The sequence below is a fragment of the Leuresthes tenuis genome, unplaced genomic scaffold, assembly GCF_036924035.1.
Source record: "Leuresthes tenuis unplaced genomic scaffold, fLeuTen1.0.hap1 SCAF_7, whole genome shotgun sequence".
Lineage (NCBI taxonomy): Eukaryota > Metazoa > Chordata > Actinopteri > Atheriniformes > Atherinopsidae > Leuresthes > Leuresthes tenuis.
Genome location: NW_027325361.1, coordinates 24,845,308 through 24,873,191, shown reverse-complemented (window position 1 = coordinate 24,873,191; position 27,884 = coordinate 24,845,308). Strand labels below are relative to the sequence as shown.

Here is a 27,884-nt window from a genome sequence, read left to right as displayed (position 1 = left end):
GACCAAATCACTGGATTGTTTGAAAAAAAAACAAAAAAAAACATCTCAGCTGAATCACGCTGCTCCCCCTCTTTCATTCCTTCCCTCGTTTCATTTCAGTGAGACGGAGTGTAGCTCATGCAGTGCCCAGCAGCAAGCAGAATGCAAGGAATCTACAGTATTCCCTTGTCTAACAGTAGAAACCAAGTTCACTGCTAAGGGACAAGTGAGGAGAGACAGAGGCAGAACCAGGGAGCGGTCAGGGGAGGATTCCGGCTTCTGCGGCTGTGAGGAGGAACGCACGGTCTTGTCCTGTTCTGCTCTGCACTTGTTGCCTGAGGTGTGTGTGCTCCTCCCTCCCTTCTGCAGTGCCTGCTGTCAGCTCCATCCCTGGGTGGCTGAGGCCATGGTTCTGGGTCTGCAAGCCCTGCTTTCCTGCTTCTGCACCCTGATCTCCCTGAACCTGCTGCCCAGGGTGGAACCTGCTGTGCCCTTGGAGGACTTCTACCCCTTTGGCCAGGACAAGGGGGACTCCCAGACCGTCGCTCAGGACGACGGAGGCTCTGGGCTCCAGGAGATCTCTGTTGCTTTCCCCTTCTTTGGAGAGAGGCACACAGGACTCTATGTGAGTACAGAGAAGTGTGTTTTCACCGAAGTGTGTGGTGTTAATGTTTTTATGCAGTAGATCACCATAAATGTGTGTGCATGCAGTTGGCAGTTAAAACTGAACTGAAGCTGTGAACTGTAGAGGATAAGATCCTTGTTGAGATGAGATTGGGCAGACAGCCAGATACTACACTGAAGTGCCTTTTGAGAGTTTGTAAATGTTCATGTGCTCTCGTGTACTCTGCTGTGTAACTTCATTAGTAGAATATCATGTTTTCCCCTCACGGGTGGCATCATAATCCTCCATGACTCTTTCTTCACTGTACATCTGCCCTTCCTGCACTCTGAGACCACAGGGGGACTCTGAGAGACAAACTTTTCTCAGAATAATGGTCAGCCTCGTTATTATAAATCTACAAAGAGCTGTTTGAGGAAATGACAGTTTGTGTTCTTACTGTTGCTGGAGCATCTGTGAGCTGTTCTTTTTCACAAGAAGCGGGAGTGGGGAGAAAATATGCAGAGAGAGAAACAGTGCTCACGGGAGGAAGCCGAATGGTTTGACAAGGGTTTTCGCGCACCACAGTGGAACACCCTTTGATCTGCCTTTGTCATGTATTGGGTTCAGTTCCAGCGCATGGAAAGGCAGAACTCCCTTAAATCAACACCACCTGTTGTGGTTATGCATCCACGCTTGCTTGCCGAATCTCCCCTTCCTCGCTTGGAGCCCCGCCTGCCTCCTCCCTGTTCAGGCTGAGGGCAGGGGAGGCTGAGGAACCATGGCAACAATGGGCAAGGTCAAAGGTTGTCTTTCTAATCTAAGCATTTGCACCAATGGGGGTGAGGTCAGACTCCTAATGAAGAAGTATATCAAACTCTTCTGCTACACAGGCAGTTTGAAAACAGTTAAAGTATTTATAACTATAGAGTTTGGGTTCTCCTGCAAGTCAAAACTGCCTCTGCACTGCACTCCAAAGTGTTCCTTACAGGTTTGGTAATAAATTCCATTACTTCTCTTGTGATAATGCGGCTACTCAATAGTCTAATTAGACAAGATAAGACAAGTTACTAAATACTTAACTTGTTGATCACAGATTGTATTATTATCTGAGAGAGATGAAAATGAAGGTACTTCACATTCTGATGTGTGCTGTGGTAGAAGTTATGTGATATCCTGTATCTCCCTCTGCATCTCATTGAGTATAATATATTCTGGCAGGCACTTGAAATTACAGTCATGCTCATTTGAATGGCTCACCTGAATCCATCAAACATCTGCTGTAAAGTGAGCAGGCCACAGGGTGATATTTGCCGCCGGAGAGCTACTTTGAACAGGTAACATTTCACTGAGTACTGTAAGGTAAATTTGTATCAATAATTCCTCCCAGGAGTTTGTTCCAAGCCTCCGGGCGCCTGCCACATGGAAGCTGTCGGACCAAACAGATCTTAGAATACGCGCCCACGTGTGTGTGGGTGTGTGTGTGTGCGCGCGCTGTCTTACTTCATAATCATTATCGATGCCTTTGGAGCTGTGCACGTGCTGCAAAGTGTTTTCTTTAAACCTTTCACAGCAGATTCCATTAAACCTTTGTCCCATTCTGAAACTAAATGTCTTATTTTCAGCAGTTGCCATCAACAATCACAGCAGTGCATTTAAGGTCTGCCATAGCCACACAGCGCTTGGTAACAGAATTCTAATGTCACTTAAAAATCCCACTATAAACCTGGGTCTCTCCCAACTTCCAGTCCTATTTATGCTTCATGGTAACCAGGCTGTCCCTCTGTTATGGTTTGTATCTGGGAGTTTTCTTGTGTTGCTGGGATCTCTACTCCATCTCCTCCTCCTCCTCCTCCTCCTCCTCCTCCTCTTCCTACTCCTACTCCTCCTCCGTGTCCTCCCTCCCCTCCTCCCATGCCTCAGATAGCATGGCAGGGGTCTTCCCCTTGGAACTGTCCAGCTGCTTTATCTGAGAAATGACCAATAACTTTAACAGAACACAGATGTATCTGCTTCTAAACAATGCAGTTCACAGATTAACTGCTCTTTGGGATGGCTGGTGTAAAGAACATGAACGAGGACATCCAGGGTCAGAGAGGAAAGAACACTAATTTAAAAGCAGATGTGAAAATAGCTTTTTATTATCAAAGGTTCTTTTTGTTATGTACAGTGAAAAAAACTGTGTGTGTAATTGAAAATACACTTGTCAACAAAATTAAAATACATTTTGTACATATCCTGCCAGCAAGCAATAGTGCAACTGCACTCTTTATGGATTACACATCTGCTACTGCTCATGTGAAGCTCTGTGGAGCGACAACACTTTGTGTAATTTCATTCACTCCGTTTCACTCAGCACTGTATGAGTCGAGGTTTAATTCTTTGTGCTCAGCATGGGGTTTTTTTGCTACACATTTATGGGATCAAGGGCATGACAGAGCAGCCGTTTATCCACCGTAGCAGAGCTATCTATATCTGCATATACTTACAAAACATTTGTCTAAAAGCCTTAAGTGTCCAACTCAACAACACCCTTTAATGGAACAATATGACTTCTGGCGTATCCTTTAATCTCTTGCAGAGAGTTAGATAAGGAGATTGATACCACTTTGAGGTGTTTTTGTTACACATAAAGCTACAAGCAGGACATGGTTTTCTTAGTGGAGCATAAGGGCTGGAAGTCTTTGTGCAAAAATAACAAGTCGTTGTTCTATAAAGGGGGCTGCATTCCAGACTGCTTCCGCTGGTTGGCTTTTAGATAAAGTCCATCCATCCATCCATTTTCTATTCTCACTTAATCCAACTCAGGGTCACGAGGGGAACCAATCCCAGCTGTCATTGGGCTAAAGGCAGGGTACACCCAGGACAGGTTGCCAGTCTTTAGTTAAAGTACAACTCTTGAAAGTTGCTGCATTCAACCTAGAAATATTCAGGTCCACGCTGGAAGGGAAGACAACACTAATCTAATGAGAGAAACAAAGCAAAGTAAGTCGAAATCTGTCTCTTAGTGTGTGACTATAGTTGTTGTACAACTGTCATCATGGTTTATTTCAATTTAGCAGGAGATCAGGCCTTTTTTTGTTATTCCTTTGTTTGCACAGATTTTAATTTAAAATAAATGACTCTTGTAACTGTTCAGCACGGGAGAGGATCTATCATGCTTTGGGCTTGTGTTGCAGACAATGGCACAAAGAACATTTCAGTGGTAGAGGGAAGAATAGAGTCAGCGTTACTAACAGCATTATTTTTTTCAGTAACGAGTAATCTAATGAATTACTTTTCCCATCGATACTGAGAATGTGAAGTGGCGCGTTACTAACATTTGGTTGAATGAAGCGCAAAGTGTCAGGTTTTGGCCACACATCAGCTGCCTGGAGAGAGCAGGGGTGGGGATGATGACACCGCTGCAAATGTGATGATGATTGGCTGGGTGGGCGGATGATGCCCTGCTCGTGCTGTCTCACTGCACCCTCTGTGACTGCTAAACACAACAAGACAGCGACAATGGCTACGAGCCAGGGAAATTCAAAGGTAGCGTCCTCAAGCTCATTTTGATTAAAGGCAAGAATGTGACATGTACGCTATGCCCAGGAAAAAAATACTTTATCCACGTCTGCCTCAAGCAACTCGAATCTTATGAAGCACCTCACGTCAACACATGCTAACATGACACTTGTTGCTGCTGCTGCTAACCCAACCCCGAGCCCAAATGTATAAATATAGTGTTCTGTTTATTTTGCAGTAGGCCTAAAATACAGTTACAAAGATTTGCACTACTTAATGGCCAGATTTTTGTTTAGTGTTACGCAAGTTTACACATGTTTCTTAATTTTGCACTTGAATTTTCAATATTTATTTTTTATACATTTTTATTTCTATGCATGTCACATGGCAGGCTGCAATCTATTGAGTTCAAATAAATACCAAATGTTCTAAAATACTTTATATAGTGTTTTTTATTCTTCAATCAGTTAATGTAAATATATTTGATGTTAAAAATGTTATCGAAAATAATAGCGTATAGAACATGAAAAATAACGTCACAGTTACTTTGCTGAGTAACTAATTACTCTTGCAATGAGGTAACTGAGTTACTAACTCGATAACGGTTTGGGAGAAGTAATTTGTAACTAACTAATTACTTTTTTTAAGTAAGATGACTAACACTGCTCATGAGTCGTCCCAAAACCTCACAGAAGTAGAAACAAAGAAGAACAGAGAGTTGGTTACAAAAATCAGCTGCTCAAACTTCTTCTTTTTCTCTCATTAGTTTCAAATTGTAAAATTTTTAAGTAAAAAAATTATTAATAATTCTAAATATTAAAGCAACGCATTACCTTTAACTTTAGACTTAACTTTAGAATTGGGTCAACACTTGCAAACTATTCACAACAACAGAAATATTTATTTGGGGGGTTCAAACTTTTGCATTCCAGTGCATCGGCGCAATACAAGCTGTGTTTAAGTCACTCCACACATTTGCAGACAGGATTTATTGCCTCAGTCTAAACTCTTTCGAGCTAAAGGTGAGCCAAAGCTGAGGAGGTACAGGCCAAGTGCACAGACCATAGACTGTAGTCACTTCCTTTGGTCTCGTCAAATCATTGGACAAGTTTTGTAGCTGTGAAACCTCCATTTTTGACAAGGAAAACTAATGTTTTCCCGAGCTGATCCACGGGCACCCTTTTCATTTAGGACTTTGCTTTGGCTTGACTTAAGCCAGAAGAAAGTTTATTTTACTCCATAAATTGCTTGGCTCGAAAGAAAACCACCCAAGCAAAATCCTGGATATATCCGGCGAAGAATTCCCCAAAAAACATAAGCGAGGGTGTTGCAGAGTGAAGTGGCACCATTGAAAGTGAGAAAAGAAATATGTGGAGAAAGATGTTTCTTACAGAGTTGACTGATGGCACCTCTCTCCCCTGTGATTCTGACCATGGTCATGTTACAGCAAAACACAAGGCAGCTCTGAACCCATTCACTTTCTCACATAAGTGTGATGCAGAACCACCCCTCACTGGATGTCATATACTAGTTACAGCCTGGTGGGAATCCACCAGGATAAAGAATCAAAAGGTTCCAAGTTCAGTTTCAGTTTCTCTGAGGTTATTGCCATGTCAATGTAGCCTTAAAAACTTCTTACAAGAAGGAAATATGTTTAAACAATTCCAGATGCTACGAGGGCTCCGATTAGGCATCTAAACTCATCATTGGAATATAAATGTTATTTAGTGCTCATGGTTTCCTACACTAATTCTGGTGTAAGATGGGTGACTTCCGGGCCGCTGTCACCACAGGTCTCTCATTATTGGGCATGTGCGTATGGGAGGTTTGTATTTCATGTACATCTATTCAATGATCCAACCCCGTGCCCTTGCTCTTGTTTTTCTCCTGGTATCAGATGGCGCTCTGGCTGACCCCGGGGCCCTGCCCCTGTAGTCGGTCTTTCTCCCCACATTGGCCACATTCTCATCACATCACGCCGATTCAGAGGGGAAGACTGTGGTCGGGCAATTAACTGAGACCCCGTGCTGTGCCAAACAAAACTTCCTCTGGTGTTTTTACAGCAAAGTCCTTCAAATTATGTTTTTCATGCATGCATTGAGCAGAGCTCAGCCATCTGACGTTGCTTTGTCACTGTCACATGTCAGTCAGGCTGAATGTGAAAAATCGGGCTCACAGCAGAATTTAGGAAAAGCGGGACAGATGCCAGCCGGGCAGGCAGAATCTTCCCATGCTGACAATAAACCGACACAATGCCTGAATGAAAGCTTTTCATGGGGATTCAAGCCCTCCGCTGTAGTATTTTCCTCTCCTGTTTGTGCTGTTGAGCATTTTTTTAAGAATCTCCAGGGTTTGGAGCTGTACCTGGTTGAATGCTGGAACTCATCGTGTGTACAACCAGTCTAACTTATGTAAATGTTTTTTTTTTCCTTTGTGCCTCCTATGCACTTATTGTTGCTCAACGCTCTTTTATAGTCATTTATTTTTCCCAAATTGCATCTTAAGGAAGATGAAAAAGAGTCAGATACTTCTGCTTGTGTTGGAGACCAAAAAGGAGCTCAATGTGTATAGTGGACATTTGCCAGCTGGATAGAAACATGTTCCTAAATGAATGTTATTATATTGTTGCCATTTGGTCTCTGCTGAAGGAGTAAATAGGCAACTGCAACTGATATGTGAGGCATACAACGTAATGCTGAAATTGTTTTGTTTAAAATAAATTAATAGCAGAATTAAAGATAATTTTCCAATTGAATCTGTCTGTTATTTCTATGGCTAATAAATGTTTTTATATATCTAAAAAGATCCTAAAAATTGTGATTTCAAAATTGGTGATATGTCCAAACAAAAGTTGAATGTCAAACTGCAATTATGTAAAAATGAGAAAACAAATAGCAAGCCAGTATGTGCAATATTTCCTCATTTTGGTTTATTTTCTGTCGACTGACTAATCGGTCAATTGAGTATTTAGTTTGTCAATAAACCTCCTTTTCATCTCTGGTCTTTCAAAGTAAATCTTTAGGCAGCTGACATTCCACCATGCAATACAAGACAACAGTGCATGTCTGTGAGTAGATCTGGACACAAAGAGAGGATAGACTCATTTATTTGGTTACATTACTTTTGCCAGACGTCTGCGGATTTAAAGACTTCCAACTGGTGTGATGACTTTGCAGGTGCACGAGCAGCAGAAGCCAGGTTTTCTCAGCTGCTCATCATACGAAATAAAGTTAGCGTCTGTCTGCTACGTAGGAAGTGCAAACATCCGTTATGAGAGCTTTCACTGCCCAATGCTAGAGTTTATTCTTTGAGGTCAGAGCACTATTTGTCCACCTTTACATGTCCTCCTCAGCACCACCACTCTAACCCCACCTAATCCTGTAAACAAGTCACCATGGTTTAATCTGACAGTTGAGAAATCTCTACTGGTATTTTTTTTATTCAGGTGCTCTAATTCCAAATACATTTTCTTCTCAGGTTAACAACAATGGCCTTGTGTCTTTCCTGAGGGAGGTGTCTCAGTTCACACCCGTAGCTTTTCCAATCGCTGGGGACAGACGGGTTGTGGCGCCATTCTGGGCCGATGTTGACAACCGCAGAGCAGGGAGAGTGTTCTACAGAGAGAGCCACGATCCTTCCATCCTGAGCAGAGCCTCGGGTGATGTCAAGACGTACTTCTCAGAGTTCCCCAACTTCAATGCAACATGGGTCCTCATCTCTACGTGGCATCAAGTTACTTTCTTTGGAGGAAACTCCCAAACGCCGGTACAAAAATCCCACTTTAACTGTGGTCTTGCCCCCATGTAGTTACATTGCGAAGTATCATTTGCAAAACTAGTTTGAAAGCATCTTATTCCATTAAATATTTAAAAACATAAAGGTGTGTTGAGAGAAAAATCAATATCTGATGTAAACTGATACAAGACTAATCATCAGAAACTTCAATAACAATCGGTAAGGTATACGCTACAGTAGACTGGCTGCCTTCCCCTTCTATCTGAGTCACATACTGTATATGCTGCTGATTTCATGAAAACTAGACTGAAAACTATTCAGAATGTCTGACACAGTTAACATCAGTATATACAGCTTTTGCCACTCAAAGCATTTATAATAGGCGCAAAAAGTAGACAAAAGCTACATTCACAATTAACTAAATGAAATAAACTTTTTTTATTTTTAGTCTGTTTCCACTTCTTGAATGCAATCTTCTTTAATATCAACTGAAATTAACATATTTTGAACACGGCAGCATCTCCTGATGAAACTATTTTTTTCAGTATCAAATAAATTACTACTATTACACTAATTAGAAAGCCTTTGAAATAAATCCCCAATTATGGTAATTGATAGCCCACAAAGTAGTAAACTTTAGATAATCATGAGGGAAACAAAGTAAACATAGGCATTAAGATGAGTTCAATTACTGGAAGTTGAATATTTACATAAATTTCTAAAAAAATAAAAATCAGGTCACTTTTATTTCTAAATGCCACGGAAGCTTCAATTTCATTATTTGACATTCATTCATTTCAGGTGACTTGTTTTCTAATGCCACATCTATCTAAGCTCTTTTCTCATTCAGACAAACAGCAGCATGAGAATTGTTGCTAGTTTCAATTAGCTGTGATGTCTGATCCAACAGCTCTCTGGTGCTGGACTGACTTAACCAAACCCTTTAATATGAATGTCAGAAATGGAAATCTTGACTAAAATGGCTGTCCAAAATTAAACTCCACTTGCGTTCTTGTTGGGTTATATAAGCGACTGTGAAGCCAATAGGCTATAATCATCTCAATGCAGGAAAAAATCATCTATTTGTTAGTTTTTAAGGCTATAGAAAAATATGCCATGTTTTTAGCCTTACCGAGTGTGTACCCTTAATATGAAGATTCTGTTGATTGCGCAGCTTATCACTGAATTTGCTGCAAACCAGTAACTGATCTAATCAAGCTCATTCCTCCTTTGTGTAGGTCAACACTTTCCAAGTGGTGCTCATCACAGATGGAGAGCTTTCCTTCACTATATTCCAGTACAACAGCATAATTTGGACGACAGGCATGCACGCCAGCAGTGGAGGAAATATGACTGGGCTTGGAGGGATTGCAGCGCAGGTAAGACCACACAGTTATCTTGTTATGGCGACAGTCAGGACATACAGCAAGATTTGCCTCCCATTCCACAGTAGTACAGTAGTAATTCAGCAATCTTTTTTCATGTCTACCTCTTCCCAGGCAGGTTTTAATGCTGGCGACGGCACTCGCTATTTCAACATCCCTGGCTCTCGCACCGCCGATGTGGTAAATTTAGAGGAGACTACTAATGTGGGCTACCCAGGCAGATGGGTCTTCCGCATAGATGATGCACATGTGGAAGTGGGTGGCTGCAATAACTCCGGTGAGAGCTGCTCTTAATAGATTAGTTTGTCAAAGGCTCTTTGATCCCCTAATATTGTTGTTTCTGGGATTCATGTTACTCTGACATCGTTCTCCAGCATCAGTGTGCCCTCATCTGCGCCCGTGCCTGAATGGAGGCCAGTGCATTGATGACTGTATTACAGGCAACCCCTCCTTCACTTGCTCCTGCTTGGCTGGCTTCACCGGTCGACGATGCCAGATTGGTGAGTTATGGTTGACACCGCTTCCTGCTCTGTTGCCTCTGTGAATGACTGCTTGTCTACCTAAGATCAGCCAGGAAAAATAATGTCAACTTGTTAAGAAAATACTAGATTTCACCGGGCTTTCCAAAGGAACACCTGAGTATTTCCTTAATACCCGTGCGGGTTTTGTGCCAATCTGATGCGTTCTCCTCGGATTTTACCTTATTAACAGACCAGATGTTTCCTTCTAATTAAACACATACTACCTTCTTTGTGTTTGTCCCTGTCGCTGCAGATGTCAATGAGTGCGCCTCAAATCCATGCCAGAACGGAGGGACTTGTAAAGATCAGATTAATAGTTTCACCTGTGAGTGTCGTCCTGGCTACACGGGGATTCACTGTGAAACAGGTACGATTAAGCAAAGCCTCAAGCTGTAAATCTATTATGGTCATATTTTCATTCCCTCTTCTTCACAGATTCCTTTTTTAAGCAATTAAGACCAGTTGTGCCTCTATGGGGCATTTGCATGCTTTAGCTTGTAATTTGCGATAAAAGCTGGAATCTTATGTTTACATGTGCTTCAGAGACAGACAAATAAAGATTTTTGTGAACGCTGACAGTTTTATTAAGTTCTTGAGAAAACCTTCGGGTTTTTTAAAGTGGCACCTTGGGTCCTAATAGCTTAACTTTTGTTTCAATTGTTAAAAAACAGTGAATAATCTCTTGAAATATACAAATATGATATGATAAACAAAGTAATATGTTTACTGTAAATATATTGATATAAATTAAACGATTTCTTCTAAAGACCTTCTCTGATTGAGTAAAGTATCTATTGTCTCAATATGCCCTTTCCACACACACACAACAAAACTTTTTTTAAGCGTTTTTGGTCCAGCCCCTCGATAGCGTCTGTGCCTATTCCCACAGTCCAGCCTGTGGAGATGAATCAAACCTCTTCTAATACCTTTCGCAGCCAGCAGCACATACTTGCAGAGTGAGGGGAGCTATGCGGCGGATATATTAATCAGCTGAGTAAATATTCCACGAGTGTGTGTCTCTGTCCGTGTGTGTGTGTGTTACAGACATTGACGAGTGTGAAGACAGGCCATGCCTCAACAACGCGTCGTGTGTACAAGGCACCGGCAGTTTCACCTGTGTGTGCGTGCCGGGTTACACTGGTGTCCTGTGTGAGACAGGTGAGCGGGGTTTCTCACAGTCCTCTCTCCAGGGAAATATTTTCTACTGCTTTCTACATCAAACTCAGTCTTTTGGCAGATGTGTCTGTCCAAAGAGTTTCCCAGTCCAACTAGACAAATGGGTTATGCCTGAATAGATTTGAAAACAACTCTTTTATTTTTTTTTCCTTGGGTCACACAGCGTAGCAATGAACCAAATTGAGAAAGTTCACTTCATTCAAGTCAGTATGCAAAAAAGTCCTTTTCTATTCGTAAATCTCTCGTGATTTATTGTTCATGAAACTCAAATCCAGTGGAGAATTAAATGATCAGGCCCTGCACAGTTCATGAATCCTTGCTTGTACATGAGACCAGATTACTCTTAATTCCAGACACCTGGTCAGTGAAACTCTATGCTTTCACAAGGGAAGTTCAGTCCTCCTAATCCAGCTTAGTGTCTTGAACAATAACCTTGAAACTTACCTCTGATTAATTAATGTTTGTTCATCCTCCAGACATAAACGAATGTGAGTCACAGCCCTGTCTGAATGGAGGAGAGTGCATCGATCGGGTGGCCAACTTCACCTGTGCGTGTCCTGCTGCCTTCACTGGAATATTCTGCGAAACAGGTGAAAACAACAGCTTGAGAGGCTTGTTTAAAAAAAAAAAAAAGAAAGAAGTTTGTCAAAGGAAACATTAACATTGCCCTTTTTGTTTAAATTCCTGTTATGTAGCATCTCACCTACTGGAACAAGTACAAAGAGAAATCGTAAAGCTTTTTATCCCAAAACAAGTGTTTGTGACTCAGACTTTTATTTGAGAAAAGGTGTTCTGTTGCTTAATCTGTGTTTTATTTTGAAGAATTCACAATATAGGCTGCACGGTGGTGTGGTGGTTAGCACCGTCACCTCACAGCAAGAGGGTTCCAGGTTCAATCCCTGCCTGGGGCCTTTCTGTGTGGAGTTTGCATGTTCTCCCCGTGTATGCGTGGGTTCTCTCCGGGTACTCCGGCTTCCTCCCACCGTCCAAAAACATGCATGTCAGGTTAATTGGTGACTCCAAATTGTCCGTAGGAGTGAGTGTGAGTGTGAGTGTGTGTGGTTGTTTGTCTCTATGTGGCCCTGTGATGGACTGGCGACCTGTCCAGGGTGTACCCTGCCTTTTGCCCGATGACTGCTGGGATAGGCTCCAGCCCACCCGCTACCCGATTAACGGACTGTCGGTATAGAAAATGGATGGATGGAATTCACGATATAACAAATATTACAAAACATTACATATTAGAATGCTAACAAAACAAGTGTGCCTTTAGCAATACATCTTAGCATGGATACAACTGAAGTCCAACCATAAAAACAAAGAAGGTGACAGCTTTGTTGGCAGAAACTGTCGTCAGGTTGCAGGTTTTAAAATTCCTCGTGTCTTGTATGAGTTGGGAATGGTTATCCAAAGTCAGAGTAATGGAAAGCTTCCCCCTTTTTGAAGAGACTCCTTCAATTTAGCTTTTAAAGAACAACTTGTTGGTTTAGTACAGCACTTCCTTGTTACTTACCCATCTGTAAACTGTGTGCACCAATGCAGATTAGCTGATATTTGTAAATATTAACTGGTAAGATGCCGTCACACATAGTATGATAATGGCATATATCTCTTTCATACATGTCTGTATCACATACCTCTAGTTTGTTATATTTAGCCAGTAAGACAGTTTTGAGTTTGGTTGCTCAAGTTTTGAGATTTGCTTCTGAGATTTTGCCAAAAATATGAGGTGCCATGTCAGTACAATGGTAGTGAACGTATAATCACAATTAGACACATAGACACTATTTTATATACATAGAATAATTAACAAGGAAGCTTTTTCTGTATAGATATTCTTTTTTTTCTAAGATCATTTTTAGCACTGTATCTAGTTGCACTATACATCTCAAAGCCAGGTATTTTCAAATCTGAGCAAATTAACTAAAAAGTATCTGAACTACTAAGTAACAGCAGAGATTAACATGTTTAATGAATGTGTTACTTGGGTGAGCTAATCCGTTAACGCATGTTGATGTCTTCCTTTCAGAGCTGGTGACGCCACAGGTCAATTTCACAGAGGCAGACAACCAAACAGGTAAAGGAAAAAGCAGCTCCTGCTAAAGCTCTGCCAACTTTTTTCACATACTCTTTGGTTTTTACATCACACCCATAACTCCCCTTAAGAGTGGTATGAACACCAAAATTGTGAATATACCAGTTTGTGAGTCGGGATCTGTACATGTGCTCCAGACATCTATGGTGACAAGTGTGAAGGTTTTGTTCACTTGGCCCAACTGACGCTTACTGCAGGCTGCTGGGCAGGTAGAGAGCAGACTGGGGTATTTGAAGAGGAGCTGCACTATCCCACAGGAATTTGGAGCTCTGCCCTGGAAGAGGCTGCTGTGATGATGGATTATTGTAATTATCAAAACTGACACGACCTCGCCCAGTTTACTACAGGAACCAGTCGCTTGATCTTGTAAATAATTGTTTTATAGCACATTTTATTAGTTTACCAACAAGAGGAAGTGCTTTGTCTAGACTTAAAAAGCCCTCTTTATGAGTCAAAGCTGGTCTTAGGAATTCAGGTCATTTCTTCAGACAGAGCTGTTGAAATATGCATGCCTCCACACCGCTGCTTCTCTGGAAGTTAAGCATGGCATCACACTATGGTTTAAAGCGCAGCTGCTGCTTGCATAGCAATTAGACACAAAATATGTTAAATGCATATTAAGTCTATTATTTTATTGAATATCTTTATTATTCTGTTTGTTTTAGGGAATAACATCCATGAGAGGCTACTGATAGCAGCTGCTATCAGTAGCCTCAGGGTTTTTCCTTCTCCACTAAAAGCTCTTTAATAGCATTCGAGCTGTTACAAATGCATGCTATTTCTCACCCTTGAGCTGAAATAACTATCAGTGCTTATATAGGCTCACTTAAATCTCCCAAATACTTTCCTGCCTGGCTCACTTGGAAGGCACAGCGGAAAAAGGAGCACGATCCTCCAAGGAAGAGAAAGTAGTGGGACTCAGAAGTGCCTAATCAGGCTCTCGGATCAAAGGGCCTGGCTGCACAGGTGGCCAATGAAAGTGGCTCTTGCAAATTAACAATCCATTAATTGCCCTCAGGGCCATACTGTTTGGTCACAAAATATGCTCCATATCATCAGAAAAATAATACCCTCCAACGAGCTCCTGGGACTTCAAAGGGGAGCCATTTAGCTGTGATACGGCCATTTTCTTTGATCCACTGCTGCAATTAGCAAGGAGAGGAAAACAAAAACATTCTTATAATTTGTACAGAGCGGATGTGCAGCATGCTGACAGCTAATTTCTTGTCCTGTGAACTTTGTTTGGAAAGCGAAATGACAACAAATCAATACATAGTTTACAATATAGTAGATGAAAGACACTCAATATGCAATGCAGATGTTGACCATTTCTACCTTCGGTCTATATTTACATTCAACACCGAAAATGTTACCTTATTAAACTACTTACTTCTTAAGCTGAAACAAACTTTGAGCTTCTTACTCAGAGTAAGAGTTAGAGTTTTTCTCCCTCTCTACAGTGGAATGCCTTTGCCAGAATGGAGGTGTCTGTGGCATCAATGGAAGCTGTGAATGCCCTTCAGGCTACACAGGACTCTACTGTCAGCTTGGTGTGTATGATATGTATAATCCTATCAGGTGTCTCACATGCACTTTGCTGAATGGGTCACTGTAATATCACAGATGTCTCAAACTAAGAGACATTTTTCTCAAGTTTGAGAACCTACTTTTCACCATTCCTCTCACGTAGAAGTAACTCAGACACCGTGCAGTAACAACAGACCCTGTCCTGATGGAAGTCCATGTCTGGAGTATGGAGGGACCTACCTATGTACATGTCAGACTGGAATAGACTTCGATTACAAGGACTTTTACCCCTATGGTAAGCGTCTGAGGCGCCAACCTTGCAACTGGCAACTTTAGCAGCTATGTGTTACTTTGTGAGCAGCTGGTCGCTATAGTGAGAAGCATTTTTAAGCACACACATCTTGGCAAGTGTAAAATTCTATTTTAAATGGCACGATCACATCAGCTGTTTACATTACGGATGTTGGGAGAGATTTAGAAATCATTGCTATTGTTAGAGTAGTTTATCAGTCATTGATTAAATCAGTAAATGTTAGATTAATGTGTCTTTGTCAGACAGTTTTTTGTTTCCCAGTGCAATGGGACACAGTCAAGTCTCTGTATGTGTTCTTCAGTACAGCCCCAATCGGCCTGCGACTCTTCTCCCTGTCTGAATGGAGGGTATTGCTACGAGGCGGATGGAGGCTACACCTGCGACTGCAGATACGGATACTGGGGGAAGCACTGTGAAAAAGGTAGAAGAGTTGATTCAAAAATGGAAAAGTGCCCGCATCTGAATTAGTGAAGAAACATTATCAAAACACTCTTCAAATTTGTGCATTATTACTTCGACTTTAACCCAACAACAGCTGTGATGTACCAGGAAACATGCCATTACTCGTAATGCTGCTTGAAATATGGCAATGCTGAAAGGCTTAAGATAATTTGCACTTATGACTGAGTTATGGGCTGTTTTCCTGAAATATGACTTGAACTGTAATGGAGTGGAACAGATTTATTTTGTGTGATTAAAAGCAGGGGTGCTCTCTGCTTTAAGGATTTCCCTTCCACTGTCTTTTTCCAGTTAGACTCAATACCTGTGCTTCTAGCCCCTGCCGCAATGGAGGCTCCTGTAAGGAGGAGGGAGGGAGCTACAGATGTGTGTGTCCTTACCGGTTCACTGGAAAACACTGCGAAGTGGGTGAGTGCCACTGTAATGTAATATTCCAAATGTTGTTTTTGCAGATTTCTATGAAAGCATTAAAGTACATGATATTTACTGTAATCATCAGACAGCTCCAGTTACTAGAAAAATTACATGTCTAGAAAAATTTGTATTTGATGAGGATTTTTTCAAGCTAACAATGCAGAGAGAGGGTCTACTTTTAGAATATTCTTTACTGATGGAGAAACTATGTAAAAGTAGTCTGTGTTTCGTTTAATTTTTGCTTAGATATTGTATAATTTAAATGTACATTGAAATTAAATTATGAAAGTTAACTAAAGTTAACTTGTAGGAGATGTTAATGACTTATTAACATCGGAAGTGTGACTCTGGTGACAGAAAGGTTGGAAACTGCTAGCTTTAACCCTGTGTTGCATTTTAAAAGCTTGTTCTATCATCAAGCAGGGAAAATCTTCATTATAACATGTAGCGAGTAACTGAGGCTGTCAAATTAATGTGCTGAAGGAGATGTATAAAAAGATTTATTGGAGTACAAAAAATTAAATGACAGTACCTGAGTAAAGTATCCTAATTGTTTTCCAAGAGTATAAATCGGTACTTTCATCAACTTTGGTTTTAAAACTGTTTCACATTCTTGTTCATATGCTGTAACCTCGCACCTTCCTTCATCTGTAGCTGCATTTTCCCACCTTCATTTCAGAATATAAGAATAATGGTAACGATAATAAACTTAAGCTAGCACTTTTTTAAACAGGTGTTTCAAAGTGATTCACATAGTTAAAGATGAAAATCAAATCTGCCGGTAGCACACCTTCCCCTTAAACGCAAACATTTTTTTTAGTAGTTTAAGATGAAGAAAGACAAAAAAAAATTTACCTGTCAATTTTTATGTTATTATTTCTTCTGGATGTTTTCTTTCAGGGAAGCCTGACCCCTGTGCCTCCAGTCCCTGTCTGAATGGTGGGACATGTTTTCACTACATAGGAAAATATAAATGTGAATGCACTGAGGCCTACAGTGGCAGGCACTGTGAAATAAGCAGGAGCTCAGTGCGTATCCCTGCAGGTAAGCAGACCATGTGTCACCATACAACAATGTCTTAATCTCTCTCTGATATTGACATTTGTACAATGTTGACTCAATCAGATTGGCAGAAGTAGGGGATATCCTGAGCTGTTAAGTGCACAGATACTAGCTTTTCATCTGAAGATAATCTTAGAAGTGTTGCTGCACTGGAGGCCCCGCTTATACAGATATAGAATGGCTACATAAGCTATGTAAAGTAAGACCTGATTAGATCCGATGATTCATGTCTGCACACTCCAACAGCATGCTGGAGGTAATTTTAGGAGGACAAATACGGGGAGTCTTAATGGAAAGCACCTCTGTTGCCATAATACTCTGTTCTGGATGAGCTCTTTAAAGCTCAACTGTTTGTGAACTGGTGTTACTATGCAGCCATGGTGGCATTATCAAAGTGTTTGGATTCATTTCAGAGCTGGGCTGTGGCCCGCCCCCGCATGTCAAACATGCTGAGATCCAGTTTTCCTCAACAACACCAGGCTCGGTGGCTGTGTATATATGCCATTCAGGCTTCACGTCCGTGCCCAGAGCCACTCAGAGCATCTGTGGCATTCAGGGAGACTGGAGCCAGCCACCCGTTTGTGAGGGTCTGTAACACATATCAACACATGCATCCTCCAAAAAAAAGTTTAGAATCATCAAAATCTTTCAGATTAGTTTTTATTTACTTCATTTTTTTATTTCTCATTTTTTACAGAGATCAATGAGTGCTTGTCACAGCCTTGTCTCAATGGCGGTTCTTGTCGAAATAAGATTGGATCCTATCAGTGTGTGTGCAAGGATGGCTTCAGTGGAAACCGCTGTCAGATAGGTAAAAGCTTGAGCAAACCTTTGATAATAAACACAGATATTTAGATCACCTGCAAACATATGTAACACCTGTCTGTTTCATCTCCATTCAGACACAAACGAATGCCTGTCAGAACCCTGCCTGAATAGGGGGACATGTGAGGACCAACCTGGCACCTACTTGTGTCACTGTCAGCAAGGCTTTAAAGGCCAGAACTGTGAAATAGGTGTGGAGTGTTTTTCAGCCTCTTCTATAACAAGTGTATACATTTTAACCAACAGAATATGCACAATGACCATTTTTACCAAAGTGGAAATATCTGTGTGCAGAGCAGGACGGGTGTGAGTCCAGCCCCTGTCTGAACGGAGGTGTTTGTCGGGGTTACAGGCGGAATTATGTGTGCGTTTGTAAAGACGGTTTCTTTGGGGAGCAGTGCCAGATGTGTAAGTGGATCAGCCCTGCCTCATGACTCTCTTTTGTTAATAACCTGATCCAAACATGTATGTATCAACTCTATCAGTATCTGTCTCTAACTAACAGTGACCAGTCTAACTGGGTGTGTCTGTGTTTACTAGATTGAGAGAAATTGTAAACTTACTCAACATCCCCCCCACGCCCCCCAAGTCTCATTCAAAAGTGGATTGTTCTTTAAACATGTCCATAAACCGAAGGTTCAACTCACACATTAAATAGTACATTTCCAAACTCTTTCTAATATAAAAGCATAGATAGGACTGAATAGGGGCCCGTGTAAACTTAACTTGCTGTCTTTAGTGACATGAACCAAATTGTAGGAGCTTTTTTTAATCTTTGTCACCCCCAAGTGGAAGACCCATGTGTACTGAAACCTTGTGGAAACCGCGGCCGCTGCTGGAGTGACAGGAGAGGAAACTATAACTGTGTCTGCAAAGTGGGCCTCACCGGCAAAGACTGTGAGAAAGGTCAGAATCTGACCCTGCCGTGCTCTGCGTACTAGTCTTATGCACTGCAAATGCAACTTTGTAATGATTTAATGTATGGATAAAACAATGTAAGGTTGCCACTGTTCCCAGACCTGTTGCCCCCGCATGGTCTCCATGTGCTGCGTGTAGAGGAGAGTGAAGTGGAGCTGCGCTGGGATGAGCCGGAGCCCTCAAGCGGCCTTATCAGCATGTTTGCTGTTACCTACGCTCCCCTGGGCCAGAGCAATCCCAAAACAGACTACCTGGACAGGCAGCGGTCCACCCACGTTATGCGAGACCTAGTCCCCGGAATGCTGTACAACATCTCCACTGTCTCCATCAAACTCAAAACCAACAGCAACGACACGAGCCAGCCTGCCACTGCATTAATTCGCACCAGTGAGGACATTTTTACATGCCATGCAGTTGTTTTAGCAAAGATAAAACTCCTGTAAAGTGTTTCTGTGTCTATCTTTATAAGACTTTAAGTGCTTGCTTAAATTTAGTTAATGTGTGTTTCTGTTGTAGGACCTCAGCGGGTGGAGCAACTGCAGGTGGTTAATGTGTCTTCAACTCAGGTTTGGCTGAGTTGGCTGGTTCAGGCTGCTCGTCATGCTGCAGTCAGCAGAGTGCACGTGTCTTTACTACCTTCAGATGGAAGCAAGGCTCGCACTGCAGTGCTCAACACAAGCACCACGGAGTATAGCTTCAGGTCAGCTTCTGAACAATGAGAGCTCAGAAATCCCAGTGACACACCTGCAGCTTCCTTTGTGTCCACTGAGTGGTGCTGTTGTACTTTGAAAGGTTGTTGATGATACACCTTTAAACCAACAGAGGGAAATTTTTCATCACTTTTGCAAAGAATTAAACGGTAATATCAAACACAGGAGTTGACTCTGTGTACATTCTTGTGTTTCCCAGTTCATTACAGCCCGGTCAGGTGTACATAGTGGATGTTTTAACCCAAAGTGGAATTAGACCAGATGAGTTTCCCTCCACCAGCCACTCAGCTGGACCACTGCAATTCTGGACAAGTAGGTTCCATCGTTTAGTGGACACTACTAACATAATTTATTGCATTCTAACAACAGAGATAAAGCAAGAATATGCAAGTCACGTGTTGCGTTAGAATTGTTGTTATTCCATCATGAACATTATATGAAATTAAATTAAATGAAAAAATACTTTATTTTGACAAAAGGAAATCATATATCAGCCTGATCAGAGCCTGATCAGACTCAGTTTAACAGACAGGAAATGTTGGTTATATAATTTGAACATTGGTGAAAATTAAATGTGTTTTGATATTAAATGCACATTGAGCAATTCTACAAGTTTTTTGTATACTCTTTGCAAACCACTGACTATCTACTGTCTTACCCTCAGGGCCTCTTCCCCCACAGAACCTCTCGATGTCACATGTGACCCCGAACTCGGCGCTGGTCACCTGGAGTCGCCACCCGAGAAACATCCCAGATGGCTTTGTGATCAACGTCACCCGAGGATTGAATACCAGAAGTCGCTTCCTGCCCAATGGGAAATTAGGATCATACACCCTCCGTGAACTGAGTCCAGGACAGCACTACCATGTGGCTCTCACATCCGTTAAAGACACAGGGCGGGAACAGATCCACAGCAAACCACAGCACTTAGCATTTACTACATGTGAGTGTCTGTCATGGGAATCTTTTGTATCCGAAGCTTACATGATAATAAATGATGCCATACTTGGGACTTTTGTGCTTAAATCTGAACTCTAATAATAAATTGCATTTATTACATTTGAACCATTCATCTGTATCAATTTTCTCTGACTCAGTGCTTGCACAAGCCAGACAAGGAAGGAGAGACAGGCCAACAGTGGCAGGACAGGGGACTCAGAGAGGACACACTCTTCCCTCGTCTCAGCCTCAAGACCTTGGAGGCACAGCAGAAACAGAGAATTCAGAGGAATCGCTCAGGTACTTAAAAGGGCTAGATAATTATTCAAACTGCCTTAAAACAGCTGTGCAGCTGTGGAAGCTTAATAGTTAGTATTTTTCATGTTTCACAGATACACAGAACTGGTCGACAGAAGGGGAAAGATAACAGCCAAGTTCTCCCACTTGTCTCGGAAAGCCATTCGACATCGTACTAGTAAGTATCACTAAACATGTGATGAACACTTAGTGGAGAGTCAGCAGAAGACAGATACTTTTTCTTATGGATGGTCCTGTAGGTCAGATGATGCAATAAGACAATGCCATACTTCTCTGACATCTACAGATGAAGATTCTACCTGATACCTGGAGGCAGTTCAGATTTTTGCTCAGTATGTCCCAACAATAATTCATCTTATTTGCTCATTTTTAGAAAGAGGAACAATCAGTCCACAGTCTTTTAATGTATGATTTTAAACACTTCCCTTCTTGATGAAAAATCAGCCATTCGTAAATGTAAAGGGACTCTTTGGACAGACCTGTTGGATCTGCCACATGTTTAGAAACTCAGATGGCGCAATTAAGTTTTTAATTTTGTATTCAACTTTTTATTTCACTTAAGAAATTCAATTACAAAGGCCTCTACCCTACTGCCTCATCAGAAAAAGTGTTTTACAGATGTTATCTCGTCCTCTTGAGAATAGGCTTCCTCTCTAAGATCGTTCTGCCAATTTTAATGACGTTTCACCCGTTGTCATAATATCATTTTAAGCAGTGGAATGTACACAGTGTCTCAGTCAGTGCAACCTCTTAATTCTCCCAGAGTCATTGTGCAGTCTGTCCTGCATTTAGTCTTTTCACAATGATTTCTGACAGGAAATGTTTTGCCTTGCAGAACCCGATCCACCAATCAGATTAGAGAAGATGGAAGAAACAACAAACAAAATAAGCCTTGCACTGGAGATTCAAGAAGATGGTTCAAGAGCAAAGCCTGGTAGTTTTTTGTTTGTTTTCTTTTCCAAATAGATGGCACATCTACCCATGTAAGTGATCCCAGCTGATGTGCCTCTTATATGCATGAGATTCATGTTCTGATGTGTGGGGGGTAGAGCTGGAGGCTATCAACACGTAGTATCAGCTGTGATACTGTGGAAGAGTGAGCCTGAAACCTGAGACTTCTACTTATTCTGTACTGAGGATTTTAATGGCAGCTGCTGTCTTTTAGAGCTGCCCCAGGACTGCCACAGTCTGCCCTGCCAGAACGGAGGTACGTGTGTGAACGAAAGCAACTCCTTCATCTGCAGCTGCACAGCGGGGTTCAAGGGCAGACAGTGTGAACTGTGTAAGTTAATGTGCTTTTCCACACATACTCTGCAGCACATACACACAGGAGGATTCAGTGAAAGTAGGTTGCTTTTAGGCAAATACATCAGAAATTATTGACATCAAACAATTATTTTGAGCGTGTAATTTATTCAAATATATAAAATATTGTCATACAGACCTGGGGCGGGATGGATAAACTAAGAACAAAATCCATACATACCACTTTTCTCGCTCATAACGATTAATGTAGGTGCTGAAAGTAGTCGTAGTTATGCTCAGCGGTCGTGTGAAAGGGTGACTGCTCTGGTGCTGTTGGAGGACCTCACACATGCTTTTCTTGTCTGGTAATTTCTTTATTCCCTCTGGTCTTTGCTCTGAACTCACAGAGATTATAAGCTTTTTTCCATGCAGTAGTTTTTATTCTGTTCATCATTACAGATCAGAGACCACCAAAAAAAAACACTTCTCCTTTTATGCACGCCTTTAATGTATTCCTCTACTTCTTCACTGGGAGAATTGCACAGCCTTCTTCTTTGCTTTTGATTTTATCTGTACTCCATGGAGCAAAAATTATTCATGCAACACAGAGTTATGGTTGAAAGGGTTGATATGTACCTAACAGTAAAATCTAGCCAGCTGTTGGCTAGCCTTTTGATAGTTTGAAGTTTAAAAGGCTGCTATTTCGTCTAGATTTTATTATAGTTAAAATTTGAACTATGAAATGCCAACATTCTCTCAACACTCTGTCTGACTGTATTTTTTGATGCCTGTTGAATCAATGTAAGTACTACCTGAAAATCTCAAATTTAGATCAGTTATCACAAATGTTTAATTTTGGTCTCAGTATGGGGCGTGAGAGTAGCCTCTATACTTCTGCCTGACATCATTTAAATGTGTCAATCTATTTAGGCTGTCTGGGATGGCTTCTTAAATGTCTATAAACTTGTGGCTCAAACAAAACAAGAGTTTTACACATCCTTTCCTAGTTTACAACTTGATCCAACGGTTCATCCGTGTTAAATCAGGAAAGTTGTTTTCTTTACTCCAGTCAAGACTTGTATGTATTACAGCCATGCTAACACCTAAGATGGTTTAATTTAACCACAAAAGTAGACAAATGGTATGCAGGATAAACGTTATGTGGACCATGATGTAATATTTTCCATCTGATACACATTGATGCTGAAGATGAGATTTGACTTGCCGGTTCACTGATGTTCAACCTCTGGTGTGTAAGACGATGTGTTCATTGCAGAGTTTCTAAGTTCTCCCCCAGCTGAAGAGCTTTCCTTCCACCACTTGAGGACATTCTGGTCCACTGGACTGTAAAGCCCTTATGAATGCATAATAAGATTGGCACAAACCTTCTATCATCTTTAACAGAAATATGCAGAAAACCTCATGGATTATTTGATCAAGTTTTAAGCGTTGTGAGTGAATTTACACTGTGCGACTGTAACATCTCAAAGTGTGTATTTTCAGTATAACATATGTTTAATTGGATGCCGTCATATAAAAGTGTCAAAGTGTGAGCAAGAAAGAAGACGTGTTTGCCTGATGATTGTCTCTTCTGAATGATATGGTTAACTTTGAGGCGTAGGGGCACGTTTGTACATTGTCTATGTTTTCACAAAGCATTGTATTATTTGCACAGTACTTTCTTTCCATTTTTCTGGGGGCTAGTGTTACATTTAAAAGTCATTGTTTCTTTTGAGTGCTCTGGAGAAAGAACTGTTCTCTTTAAAAAGCAGCAATATTTTATCTGCGCACAATGGGCTTCTTTGTGTTGATTCTAATCTTTCCAAATACAACGAAGAGCATGATCAGCCACATTAATAACTTGTTAAACAGAGGCTGGATTAAAGAGTTTTGCAAAGTCAAAGTAGCTCATTTTCAGCTTTGAAGTTTATATCATGACAGGCTGTAAATGGAAGCTTGCGTGTTGCCTGGAGGAAAATTCCTTTTTGTCCTTATTACTGAATTTTCAAGTAAGAGAGGTAGTAGGAGTGTTGTATTTGCAGTGTCTGAAGCTTTCTTGATGTTAATGAACATCAAAACATGTTTGTAACGTGATTATAAACTAACTTAGATAACATAAGATAAGATAAGATAACCCTAACCTTATTCAATCCTGCAGCGGGGAAATTTTCTTGACACAGCAGCAGCAGAATATAAGATCACATGTGACCAAAAGAAAAATTCCACATCAACTTTTGATAGCAATGTATCTAAAAATCGTTAGAAGAAAATATAATAGCATTAAATAAATCAAATATTTAGAAGAGAATAGCTATCGAAAAAAAGGTAAATATTCAATATAAGACCCTAATGGCTGATGGCATGAAGGAGCTGTTTAGAGCACCCACAGTGTGGTGCAGTGGGTGGGAGATAGATGCCAACATCCTCTTCTCGCCCACCTCCTCAATTGAGTCCAGGTGACAGTTATCACAGAGCTGGCCCTCCTGACCAGCTTGTTCAATCTCTTCCTGTCTCTCTTTGAGCCTCCATAGCCCCAGCAGACCACAGCAAAGAGCAGTGCAGAAGCAACCACTGTGACGTAATAAAAAGTCAGAAGCAAGTTGGCTTTGGCCCTTCTTAAACAGGACATCAGTGTTGGTGGTCCAGTCCAATTTATTATTGAGATGAACACACAGGAACCTGTAGTCATCCACAATCTCCATATCCACTTTCTGGATGTTCACTGTGAGACTGTCGTAGCCTCAGCTTCACCGGTGAGACTGTCGTAGCCTCAGCTTCACCGGTGAGACTGTCGTAGCCTCAGCTTCACCGGTGAGACTGTCGTAGCCTCAGCTTCACCGGTGAGACTGTCGTAGCCTCAGCTTCACCGGTGAGACTGTCGTAGCCTCAGCTTCACCGGTGAGACTGTCGTAGCCTCAGCTTCACCGGTGAGACTGTCGTAGCCGCAGCTTCACCGGTGAGACTGTCGTAGCCTCAGCTTCACCGGTGAGACTGTCGTAGCCTCAGCTTCACCGGTGAGACTGTTGTAGCCTAAGCATGAAGAGCAAGAAGATTTAATGCTCTTGCTTCCCTCTCTGGAAATCTGTAAGTTGATGTAGGACCTCCTTCTCAATTCCAAAAGTCAGCAAGATATCCAGAATGTCCCATAAAACATTGCACTGTTGATTTGCTTCTGGTGTATGTCAGTACATAAGAAACACACATAAACATGTAAAAAGAATGGTTTCCTGAAAGTATAATGATTATAAACACACCTCAAAACCAACAATTGACAACGTTAAAAGGGCACAAGCTAAAGGTTTTGCCTAATCTGGATGTTATTTATTGTTTTCTTCCTTTTTTTTTTTGGTCTTTCTTTTTTGTGATGCTCTGTATAATTGTATGCCTAGTGGCTGCCCAATATATCCTGCTGTTGATCAGCTTAGTCAGTCAGGAGTTGTACCAGATCTGTGGTAAAGCTTACTGCTAGTTTTGAGGAGATTTGAAAATATATATTTATATATACAGTATATGACTGCTGGGATAGGCTCCAGCCCACCCGCTACCCGATTAACGGATTGACGGTATAGAAAATGGATGGATATATACAGTATATATATGATTTTTTTTGGAGAGCTGTTACAGGCTTTTTACTCATTTTTACTGGTTCATTCCACCAGTCTAATCCTAAAAATACCAACTACAAAACACAACAAATTAGTTAGAAGCCTGGAAAAGCACAGACACTTTCCATCTTTTAAATCTTTGCTAAAGTAATGCCCAGCAGTGAGTTATCCAACATGTCTGACGCAACTTCTGACTAAATCAGATGATCAGCGTTTGGGGAGTCACTGTGCATACATGAATGCATGAAATAGAGCAACACATACATTCTTTGAAAGAGAACCACTGATATGGCTTTGAGGTTTGAAAACTTGCTCTTCTGTGTTCTAATTGTGAGTAACTGCTAGCTTAGCTCCACTGTGAGAATGTCTCTCTGGTTCTCCATACTGAGAGGGCTCTGTCTGCCACTGTCTGCTGCAGGTACAACTTGACTTGGCCAGCTCATTGGGATGACTGTCCTTGTCCAAGTCTATATGCACAGGAAGGGAATAATAAATTATATCTCACACTGCAATGCTTTGGACTGAACATTGAAGACATTGTGCTGCTTCTAACTTTTCACAGTGGGAGATTATTGTTTATATAAGAATAGCAGAATACAGTGCACATATGTCTTTAGGTTTCTTGAATAATGATTTTTGTGAGATGAGCTGCAGTTATAAAATCAAGATTTTATTGAAGCAGAGAGGCAGTCTAGAAATACTTTAAGAAACCACATGTAGTCTTAATGTACTACGGCAAGACATGAAACTGCCATTAGAAATTATTTTAAAAGAAAGCGCAGTTCAGTTTATTTAAATGTGAGAACCAACACAAAGTTATGCACATAAATGGTTTTCTAGTTAGTGATGAACAAAAAAAAGGCACGAGAACCAACATCGAGATGTAAGGTAAAACAGCTACTATCAGAGAATATACTCTCTTACCTCATTCCTAAACTCTAATCCCACCAAGTGAGTGAAAATATGACTGAATATTCTTCTGAGAACATGTTGACGACGTAGACACCGGACATACCCTCACTCCCCTTGAATCTTGTTCTTCACCCAAACATTCAGTGTCAGATTGTTTAAACATTCCTCTCCTAAAACCATCCATCACCCAGAGAGAACGGCCCGGCTCCAACCCACATGACTCCTAAACTATCCAGCAGGCTCTTCTTTGCTGACAAGGCTCACAACATTCATACCCCATGTTGTGTGACTGCTGTTTTGCAGTGTGCCAGCGAGTGCCACATCCATGTACCCGTCTCTATTCGGAAACCAAGAGTGTGCCTGTGTGGGAGGGTGGAGTGTGCCACTACCTGTGAGTCCTGTCAGGCCATCCTGCTCGTGCATGCTCATGTTAATCATGACGTATATGACACTTGATTGAAGTAACTATATGTAACCCGGTTAATCAAATAAGTACTTTTTTTTTTCTTCTTTGTAGGTACAAAAGGACATATAAGATACAGCAGGATTTGTGTTATCAAGAGATTTGTGAACCGACGCTTTCCAAGAAAAGTCAGAGTAAGTCCAACAATCTGTCCTCACACTGGTGAAGTTATTTTCAGCAAATAAACCAACGCAGTGCTTTTTACACTCTGATGTTATCTTTCTTAACAGCCAGAAGAACAAACAGACCACAATAAAGGTATGTTCTCTTGATTAAATTCAACAGAGTAATCGTGTTTGTTGTGAAAACTTTACTGCTACTGTAGAACATTACAAGATTTTCAACAATTAGCCAAAAAAAGAGCTGTTTCTCTGATTCTCTCTTTCAGAGCACCTGGATGCTGATAAAAGTGATGCTGTCATCACTGTCATGTGAAAAAAACATCCTAACTTCAGTTTTGGTGTATATAATCTACTCGGAGTATCCGATTATGGTAATGTTTGTGCTGAGAAACCCTGTCAGAACCCACTGTAGCATTTCAGAATCAAAACGTCATCCATGTGAACAAAGGCTGCACCTGTACGCTTCATCCTCAAAGCTGTGTTTGTAGGTCTGTGCCTTGCAAAAGCAACCACAGGAAAAATTTCAGACAACCACAATTTGCAAATGTTAAGCAGCATAAGAGACCATATATACCTCATTTCCATGTCCATGCTGACACATTAAGAGAGAGTTTTATTTGTGGTTCAGCTGCAGGTTTGTCCCTCAGGGAAATAACTGTAGAATGTTCAGAATTCCAATCATTTCCTTATACCACCTATGATCTCCTTAAGAAGTCAACTGGAAATATATTTTTCACCACAACCCATAAATTGAGCTCCTCCTCTGACAATGACGCACAGTGTTTTCTGTGTAAAATATTTTACTCTGTGTCTTAGCAGGCATCACTGCTCGCTACTCTGTACATAGTGTTTATAGGCCATTTTGTAGGTGAATATTTTAATAATAAAAGTGTTAAAATACTTCTGTTTTTCCTGTTTGTCTCTTGCATGATGCTTCACATCTAATCTGTTGTTATGTTACCAGTTATTCATTCATTAGGCGTATTGGGATCTCTTTTACAAAAATCCACATACCAGGTCTGTAAGTCTGTGGTGTATTTTGGGCCAAGTCCATTT

General features: G+C 41.1%; 2 protein-coding genes across 2 annotated transcripts in view; one reads left to right on the top strand and one right to left on the bottom strand.

Annotated features, from left to right (window-relative positions):
* Window positions 1-27,884, bottom strand: part of LOC140312341 (allantoinase, mitochondrial) — a 505,108-nt gene that overhangs the window by 123,930 nt on the left and 353,294 nt on the right. The window lies entirely within an intron of this gene.
* On the top strand, window positions 3-27,695 carry sned1 (sushi, nidogen and EGF-like domains 1). Its single transcript, XM_072390103.1, has 31 exons — window positions 3-604; window positions 7,562-7,849; window positions 9,058-9,198; window positions 9,319-9,481; window positions 9,579-9,704; window positions 9,979-10,092; window positions 10,770-10,883; window positions 11,378-11,491; window positions 12,931-12,978; window positions 14,457-14,546; window positions 14,687-14,818; window positions 15,138-15,257; window positions 15,587-15,703; window positions 16,610-16,753; window positions 17,185-17,358; window positions 17,469-17,582; window positions 17,674-17,787; window positions 17,891-18,004; window positions 18,386-18,502; window positions 18,614-18,901; window positions 19,031-19,214; window positions 19,424-19,536; window positions 19,889-20,167; window positions 20,322-20,463; window positions 20,556-20,638; window positions 21,317-21,415; window positions 21,647-21,763; window positions 26,547-26,634; window positions 26,761-26,840; window positions 26,937-26,964; window positions 27,095-27,695. Exons 1-30 carry the CDS (start codon window positions 386-388, stop codon window positions 26,960-26,962), a joined length of 4,062 nt encoding a protein of 1,353 aa, XP_072246204.1. The 5' UTR covers window positions 3-385; the 3' UTR covers window positions 26,963-26,964; window positions 27,095-27,695.